At 41.8% G+C, this 10047-nt stretch overlaps 1 protein-coding gene across 1 annotated transcript in view; it reads left to right on the top strand.

The window, feature by feature from the left end:
* Positions 1 to 10047, top strand: part of znf609 (zinc finger protein 609) — a 50089-nt gene that overhangs the window by 35596 nt on the left and 4446 nt on the right. Inside the window, 2 exon segments of the mRNA XM_022748885.1 lie at positions 5201 to 5288; positions 8014 to 9775. Of these exon segments, the coding sequence (XP_022604606.1) occupies positions 5201 to 5288; positions 8014 to 9775 (1850 nt within the window).

The following is a 10047-nucleotide window of genomic DNA, read 5'->3' on the forward strand; positions in this document are numbered from 1 at the left end:
TTGATATTTTGGCCCCACTGCAAACCTAATGAAATGTGTTAAGGAGGGAGGAGGGGAGTTTTAGGGGCTGAAGGGGGCAGTCACCCATGCAGCAGACAACCTACTCCTGACTTAATTTCCCCCCATTACATTAGCCTCTTGTTCAAGTAATCCTACACAAGTACGCAGTGGAGTTGGGCGCCTAAAGAGGGCTGCCATTTGTTGTTCGACAGCACTGAAAGGAAATGAGTGGTAAAATTACAGGCCAATTCCTCTCATTAATGTGGGCTTCACTCAGCTGTCCTGAGTGACCCTAATAAGGCTGTCACAAAGGGAGGGAGGATGGTCAGGGGTGCAGGGTGCAGGGAACTGGGTTTGCTCCAAATCACGCCGACCCCTTTCCTTCACCCCACAGCAACCTTCCCCTAGTGAACAAATCCTGTGTGAACGGATGAACTGCACTTCCAAAGAGCAAGTTTGATTTTTCGATCTTTGAACTGCAATCTGTTTCTTCCAGTGAGTAAAGAGAGAAATTATGGCTGACAAAACAAAACAGAAACAAAATATTTAACACTTGTAAAAACAAATAAAATGATCATGCATGGAAAGTCATCTCAGTTTCTTGTGTAATTTGCTCTCCACCACAGGGAAATTTGTTTGAGTTGTTTTGTCAAGGGCTTTCCATTTTTAGCCTGACTTGACGTTGACATCTTTGTCCTGACAGCTTGAAAATGATTCCGAGGATGAAAGTGTACAGAGTAATTCAAAAGGCTTTTAGCACTCAAACCTAATCTTGATCTTTTTGTTTTTCCCTGAGCATATTTTTATGATATTGCCAGGAGGTCGTATGAATTTAGATCCCACTGTAAAGAAGCTTAGGTCGTCCAGCGGAAAACACTGCATTGCGATTTATGTCATTCTGACAGCGGCCGCAGAGCCAGAGATTGGATGAGAATCAAATTTAGGATCACATATGCAACTGGCCTGGATGTGATATGAAAAACTCTGATTTGGTTTGTTCACACTTGTGTTTTAAAATCAGATCTGAGTCACTTGGAGGCCACTTCAGCATGTAATGTGAACGTAGCCAAAGCACCACATCATTTAAACCAACCAACTCCTTTTTTCAGTCTAAAAGTTGTGTAATAGGCCTATTTCATTGTTCGATAAGTCAGTATCGTATTAATGGCTGCTTAATGAAGAGAAACTGTAATCTACACAAGGTACATTTTTGATAAGAAAATGTGTGTACTGATTCTGTTCTCAAAACTAATTATTATGTGCAGAAAATAATCAGTAAGATTTAAGGAAAGAATCAAGTAGAAGCAACAGTCTTGCATAATGATGTAAAATGATTTCCAAATACTTGTCATTATTGCTACTAGTTTGGAGTAATCCAGGCTGTATTTACCTCAGAGTGAAACTGTGTGACATGGAAATTTAATTTCAAATCTCTGATGCAACTTTAAAGGTGTCAGCAATGAAAATCCTTTTCACTTACACCCGAGATGAGGAGTATGATATAATAACTCGGCATGACATTTTCCGTTCCTGTAAGCCACACAGTGTATACACACTGAAGGGCTTAAACAGCTTAAAATTTGCATTAAATTAATTAAACATGAAGTGCAGAAATATTCTGAGGCAGGAACTTTTTCTTGTTTGTTTTTAGCACCATTCCCATTCGAGTTAAGATGCATCCAAATTTCTCTGAATGTCCTTGAGATGTCCTACATAACGTCAAAGGAACTACTTTATTAATACTCAAAGACGGTATTGCAGAGATCTGAGGTGACCCAGAAGCCAAGGGCTACTCTGACAGGATTACAGAGTTGCTCGGCTTCAACATGGGAGGCTGCGCAGAGGAAAGCCAAAAAAACATGACAGCCAGCACAGAGACTTCAAAAAAGGCATGTCAAAGATTCTGAGCCTGAAGCAAAGAAAGTGAAAATGGAGCTATTGGCCTTTAATGTTAAATATTACAGAGTCCATATGAAGTAGTGATGGTGGATGTGCATGTCCATTAGCAGTATATTTGAGTACATTTCAATTTGGAAATAGGAGGTCTTAGACAGATTTTGTAGAAAACCGACCTGACCTGTTGTGCATAAATGACCTTTCAGAAAAGAGAGACCCGATCCAGGGGGGACTGGAGCGCAGTGAGACCCAACCTGAATAGACCCAGGGATTGTTAGACCTGAACCAAAATGCGGTCGACCCAAAAGGACCGTAGCGGAGAGAGAACACAAACACCAGCAGAAGCGTGACGTCCTATCAGTACATTTGATCAGTTAACAAGCAGCCATGGTGGAAAAGAGCAGCAATGTAATAATAATAATCTCCAAAGAACAGATGTGAAGTTATAGAAACATCAATAATTAGTTTATATGCTTCAAAGACAAATTTATATAAATAGTTTTCACCTCCTGCACCAACAAGAAAAACAGGCTCCTGATTGAACTAAAATAAGCTCGGCTTCAGCTTCAGCTCAGATCCACTCAGATATTGGGCTTATTGTCACACAGACTCGAGACCTGTGGCAGTAAAAAGAGACCCGACCCAATTAGACTGTAGAATTCTGATCTGGTCCGACTCGGGACACGGGTTTCATTCAAATGAAGTAATAACTAAGTAATACATTTTATAGCGTGCTTAATGATTGAAATGTTACATTAAATATTTCTGACCAATCAATCAACAGTGCGTTTAGAGTGTACATTTTCATTAAGACTGATGCCCAAATGATCACTGCGCCTCTTCTCATCACCTGTCATCAGCTTTTGCATTTATGAAGCTACAGTAAGTGTCTACAGCCGTACACTCTGGGCTGCTTGTCACTGACAGACACCTGAGAGCTGTAGTTGAGGGGAAAACAGGGGAAATTCCTCAGAAGCCAAAACCAAAAACACAGCGGCTATGATGTCAGATTGGGGCAAAGATTTATGTTCCACCAGCACAGTGATTCTCATCACAGCACCAAATACACTGAGGAATTTTATTTCGAACAAGATTGTGAAAGTCCTTTAAAACTGAGTCGGAGTTCAGACTTGAGTCATGATGAAAAATCTTTGCAGTAGCTTGAAGATGGTTTTTGAGATACTCTTCATTCGTCTTGACAGAGCTTGAGTAAATCTGTGGGTAGAATTACAGGAAATCCAAAACTGATGTGCTCAGTTAGCAGCTGTACATTAAAGACAACTCAAGGCTGTATCGGTGTCAAGATAAAAAAGGTAAAAAAATGAGTGGAATCAATATTCCCATCAAACTCTGGGCGAAAAAGAAAATAAACAAATTTCACAAAATACTGGAACTATTTCTTTAGGAAAATCTTCATTAGTACTGGAGGCAGTAATACTAAAAATCCCATTCATAGTCATCCATTGTCACAGCTACTTAAGTGAAGAGACAGTCTAACACAAAGACCAAATGCTAATTTAAAATAAAATCATTAAAGGCTTTTAACAACTTGTGGTATAATTTCTAAAACTCCTCACTGGAGAAAGCACATCATGAAAGCCTAGTCATTCATTTGCCCAGCCTTGATTTACATCCTGCCACCACCAGCTGCCAGAGCCATTTTGTGTTGGAGTGTTTGGAGAGCTTAGGGGGGCGGGCTGTTGAAGGCGTTTTAGAAAAGGTCTGGGTTCTTTTAATGTGACAGAAAATCTGAACTCGAGGACCTCTCTACTACCCTGCGCACATAGACAAACGACATTTGCAGTTGTATCTAGCCATGGCCGAGCACTCATGTTTTGAGGCCATAGAGTGAAGCAAGAGACTTGTGGCCAAGTGTCAGCTGGTTCCTGTAAACATATATAAATACCTTATACACTCGCTGCTTTATGCCAGAGGCAGCAAGAGAAAAATGAGGTCTGAACTGTGACTTGTGTGTGGGAGGGAAAAAGATTGTAAGGCAGGGATGGTTATACCATTGAAAAGAGGAAATGAGGGTGAAGGAGAGAGGGAAAATGGGGTGAGCAAGAGAGGTTTCCTAAGCTAATAAAATGCTTGGAGGGATGGAAGCTGCCAGCCAGCATTCCTGTGCCATTAGATAAGTTAGTTCACTGCAGCCTCCAGTTTCTCTGCAGTGCTGAAGTGGCAAGCTGAGGTCACCACCGGGGAGTGAGCGGGGGTGGTGGGGGCAATAAATTCAGAGTGTTGTTCTGCACCGTCGTTGCTCTTAATCCTCTGAAGCTGTTTGGTCGATGATTTATTTTTGAATATACGGGCAAAATCTACAAAAATCTGCACTCAGTGCTGTGCGGTTAAATGTACAAAGTGCAGGGATTTAGTTGAGTCATTTTGTACAAATCTGCATACTTGTGACATTTCGGTGACGTGGGAGCTGTTGCCAAGTGAAGAGTATTCTGTTTCTTGAGGAGAAACATACATAGAGAGTGGTGTGATCCTCTGGAACTAATTTTAGATTTTAAATGCAAGGTCAGATATCACACTCAGTACAGGTCGGATTGTGTAGCTCACACTGAGTGCTACCAAATTCACACTAGCCAAATGGCAACACAGTAGCTTCTAAGTGTGACAGATTGCAGCAATTCCAGTGAAGTCAAGGAGTTTTTCTTGCACACTCCGTTACAGTCCGTCTAACTGAACCATTCACGCTGAAATCGTTTAAGCCAGTAGCTTGTTGTTTGTTTTTAAGAAGCTGTAGTAGTAGATCTATATTATCCCCAAGGTAGCAAATTCCTGGGTTGCAAAGTGAGACAGAGGACTACAAAATATTATTTGCCTCCAAATAATTCTCCTTCAGGGAGATCTCCTGTACTGTGAGATGGCTTATTTAAATGGAAAGGCTGTTCAGTGAGTGAGTATTCCCCGGTAACCTCACTGTGATCATTCTTAGCGAGACCTTCTGCCAGTATTTTATACAGGTTTTACAATACCGACTGCAGTTGAGTCTGTTCCAAGTCATTTAGAAGATATCAGTCTGTCTTGCCCCTACGGCTTTACTGTGTGAAGAAGATTAAAAAAGGATCTTTCACTTGTATGACTTGTATAACTGTCTTGCATATGACACCCTTTAGCAAAGATCAACACGTAGATGCAGCAGACACGATGCTCTTTGTGCTCACATAGTGCAGTCAGTTATAAAGTAATCTCAGTGTAAAACATTCTCTCTTGCTTTTAACTGTATTTCACTATATTATTGTCATATTTGGCATAAAGTAAATGACCTTTGTCTCTTCTCTTCTTTGTCTCGCAGGTATGCTGGTGGTCAATGTTACTTGGAGAAACAAGACGTATGTGGGCACCCTGTTGGACTGTACACGGCATGACTGGGCTCCCCCCAGGTAAGGAGCATTTTTATTTTCACTAGAGAGCGCAGGCGGACGTTTTTTTTTTTTTTTTAATTTAAATATGCATCACCTAATCTGCACTTGTTATGTTAATGACATATCACTTGTGTGGTGTTGTTAAAACTAAGGCTACATGCACACATTTTGCATAGCATTTGCACTTTACAAAGACTTTACTGTTACACATGGTAGTTGTAGATGTCGAGGTAGAAAAGAGTCATGATTACTATGAATTATTGATACATTCTCTCTATCTAAGCTGCACTTGGTCTCTTAACCTTTTCATATTCTGTGTGATATGAATCTGCTGCAGCAGAATCAGCTCAAGTATATATAGCTGAATGCACTGACTTGCCTATGTGCAGCTGGACCTTCCATGTTAGTCTTTATCTCGAGCCTGGAGAAGCAGGATTCACTGGCAAACGGCTGACATCCCAGGAGGTAGTTGTGGAAATAGAAAGCAGCTCTAACAAGCCAGATTGCAAAATCCAATTATTGGACTAATAGCTTTTCCTCAACACTGTATAACATTCTCTATCACAAAGGCTGCAATTTCTTAGATCAGTGTTATGTGGGTGGTAGTTTAAGGTGTTCGTAATTTCTGAACATTTGCCTTTGTTATGCTAAATACACAGGTTGTGTAAAATATATTTCCAAACACTTGCTTTGATTTGGAACACCTGCACTGTATCTACATGTAAATATAAATCTATATTTTAAACGCATGGTTAAGTGCAGTAGAAAAAAAAAAAATCAAGATTAAAGCAGCACTAATGGAAAACAAGGATAGGCTGTATCACACTAATGTATCACAGTATATCACAATAATGTTCAGTAAGTGAGGTTTGCACAGTAAGTGAGGTTTGCTGGGCTGTATTTGCACCAACATGGTCTTACAGTTTGCAGCACGACTACATTAGGGACACACCATGAATAATTCAGAAAGCTTTCAGCGGACTGAATATAAACCCGGGCTTGTAATGAGTCTAAATTCCTCTACCACTCTCAGACTACGGATGTATTCACATCCCCTGCTGGGGCTGAAATTGTTTGGAGAGACTTGTAGAGGAAGCTGTGAGTCATAGCAGCCCAATGTTTCTCTTTGTCACAGATTGCTAACCTTCACTGCTGTGCAGAAAGATAATTACATTACTGTTATGGAGAGATAAGGCCAAACTGCTATTTTAAGTATTTGAATGACTGTATGTTTTGATTACAAAGCAGCTGGAATGTTCACTGCTGTCTTTTCCAATGATGTTTACATTTTCATTTGGAAAATCGTGACTATGTTTAAAGTGCTTACTCACTTGTAGTGCGCAAAATATCAGCTTGATATGCAATGAGAGGACAGGGACATAACAATGGTGTACATATTCACAATATCTTTGCCTTTGCTGTTTATTTTGGGTTCGGGACTCAAAAGGACTGAAACTACTTTACGTTGTCATCGTTGGTTATTGTTATGACTTATTTTCTGTATTCGGAATTCTGTCAGGTAATGTGGAAGTGTGGCATGTTATTTGGCATACCAATACAGTAAATAACTGTGTATGTGAGATTCTCAGTAAGAAATATAAACAAACCTCTGGTAGAACAAATTAACTTGAGAAGAATATGGCCAACCACAGACATATCCTAAAATCTTGTAAATACGTGTTGAATAGAGGTAAACAATAATGTCTTCAGAAGCATAGCAGTGTTTCCCATATATTGATTTGTTTGTGGCGGCCTGCCACAATATTAACATTGACAGCCATTAGAGTCATATAGTGATTTTCTTTTCTTTTTTTTTTTACAATTTCTAATGGGTCAAAATCTTGTACACCTGTGCGTAGCACATTGATCTGCTCTCCTTGCCCCGCTCTCACTCTCACAAATGCATTGACAACGGACCTGTCTGTCATAGTCGGACTGGCCATCGGTGGGCTGGTGGGCCGTTAAAAAAAATCCATAAAATTTTTACCATCCCTGTCTGTCTCTTTACCGGCCCTCTCTGTGTCTGTGATTCGCGTGCGGGAGCTTGCTTGTATGTGCTGGACTGAGCTCACTGGCCAATCACAATATGCAATCAACCCATGTTATTTGTTTGACTTAACATAAAGCAGTGGAGCTGTATATGTTGTTCAGGTACCACTTGGGAATTAAAATATTTGCCCCCTAAAATCCTTGGGAAACACTGCATAGGTATTAAAAAAAAAAAAAAACAACATTAGAGAGCATTACAATCGCCAAACCTGACAATTTTTCATTTAACTTTTACAATCAAATGGTTTGGTTCTGTGTAGTTACGTAACAATAAATAATGAGGTTCCATTACACTTAATGGACTGCACCAATGACGATTTTGGTGTGTGATAGTAAAGGAGTTAAATACTGATACTTATTTTTGATCTTATTAAGATCAATTATTGAAATTTCTTCATGTTCTTCATGAAAGAATGTTGATCGTTGTCAAAAAAGCCAATTATATCCACAGTGATTTAATGTTATTTAATGTTAAAAAATAATGTTAAAATAATAAAAATTTAAATGGCCAATTGGGTAAATTGTTTTTATTGCCAGTGTGTTATTCAGTCCCCACAGCCATGGTCATTTCAAAATTTTTGGAGTCATGGATTTTCCTTTGTTTCATTTCAGAATCTAAACTAAAGCAGAGTTGCATGGAAATCAGCCATTGATACTGTGACATCACTAATTCTTATTTTCAACACTACTGCAGGTTTTGTGAATCCCCTACAAGTGATCTGGAGATGAGAAATGGCCGCGGTCGAGGTAAGCGAATGAGACCGAACAGCAACACCCCTATCAACGAGAACAGCAACTCATCTGACAACAAGGGTACCACCAACAACAAGACACGTGCTGCTTCTAACAGCAAGGGCCGAAGGGGCAGCCAGACGCCATCAGAGCGCCGTACTCCACCGAACAGTAACACAGAGGACATCAAGGCCAGTCCCTCCTCAGCTGGAAAACGCAAGACCAAACCAGCCTCAGACATGGAACCGAATTCCAGCTCAGAGGACACCAAAGGCAACAAACGTATGCGGACAAACTCCAACAGTGGAGGGGTGGGACCAACAGGTCTGCCTATCCCTTCTATTAAGACTGAGCCACTTCCACCTCCCCTCGATCGCAGCTGCCCCTCTCCAGTTCTTATTGACTGCCCACACCCTAACTGCAACAAGAAGTACAAGCACATCAATGGTCTGAAGTACCACCAAGCCCGTGCCCACAATGATGATGACATTAAGTTGGACTTAGATGGAGACAGTGAATACGGAGAGGATTCAACTCTCCACCCTGAACCAGGGAACTGTAATGGAGCCTCTATCTCTCAGAAAGGATCCTTGTCTCCAGCACGTTCAGTTACTCCAAAAGGCAGGAACTTTGATGCTCAAAGTCCTTCCCCATCTCCTGGCAAGTTTGGTTCAAAGCAGAGTAAAAAGAAAATTGCTGAGACAGATCCAGAAACGGGAGGTACACCAATGGACGGGTGTGAGGATGGGCCATGCCTCACTGATGAGGCCAGTAACGATGGTTTAGATGATAAGAGAGGATCAGACAAGTCCAAAAAGGGTAGCACTGGCACAAAGGCTGATAAAATGGCCCAGAAAAACATGAAGTCTCCACGGCCCATTGGCCCTGGCTCTACTGCATCCCAGCAAATGTACTCTTTTCCTCCTGGAAACCCAAATTCTTCCCCAGGGCTTACCCCAATGATACAAGGTATCCCTAAGAGTCCGCAAATGAAAGGCACACAGCCTAAACCCCCTGCCATTGGAGATCCTGCCTCAGGTAGTTCCAAAGACAAGAAGAAGAAAGACAAGAAGAAAAAAGATAGTGGAAAGGAGGCTGACAGCCCCAAGCCTCCGGGAAAGGGAGGAAAACTAGAGGAAGGAAAGCTTCCATACTCTGAACCTTCTGATCAAGGAAACAAGGGGGAAGGACTCCTCAATGGCTCCTCAGATCCTCATCAGAGTCGCTTGGCCAGTATCAAGGCTGAGGCTGACAAGATTTACAGCTTTTCTGACAATGCCCCTAGCCCATCCATTGGTGTAGCCAGTCGAATAGATGGCAGTGGGATGCCGCAGCCTCTAACGCCACTTCATGTGGTGAACCAGAATGGTGCTGACAATTCATCAGTCAAAACTAATAGCCCAGCATATTCAGACATTTCAGATGCTGGTGAGGATGGTGAAGGGAAACTAGAAGGTGTCAAAGTCAGGACAGAGGACCAAGCCATCAGGGAAAGTGTCAAAAAAGCACTCTTTCCAAACCAGACACCCAACAAAGAGTCCCCGTACTATGCCGGCTATGATGCGTATTACTCACCCAATTACGTCAACCCCAGTCCCAGCGGGCCCAATCAAGGCACGCCAGTGGCTGAAGGTCAGGTTAAGATCAAAAGGGATGATGACCAAGACCAAGTTGAGGAGAAAGTCAAAGTGGAGGTTCATGAAGACCGCAAACCTGACAGCAGTGCTCCTGGCCAGCAGCAGCAACAGCAGCAGCAGCAGCAGCAGCAGCAGCAGCAGCAGCAGCAGCAGCAACAGCAACAGCAACAGCAACAGCAGCAACAGCAACAGCAGCAACAGCAACCCTCAGTCATCCAACAGCGATCCAACATGTACATGCAACCTCTTTACTACAACCAGTATGCTTATGTCCCCCCATATGCATACCATCCCGATCAAGCCTACCATAACCACTTGATGAACACCAACCCAGCCTACCGGCAACAGTATGAGGAGCG

The sequence above is a fragment of the Seriola dumerili genome, unplaced genomic scaffold (assembly GCF_002260705.1).
Source record: "Seriola dumerili isolate Sdu_G_001 unplaced genomic scaffold, Sdu_1.0 BDQW01000011.1, whole genome shotgun sequence".
NCBI lineage: Eukaryota > Metazoa > Chordata > Actinopteri > Carangiformes > Carangidae > Seriola > Seriola dumerili.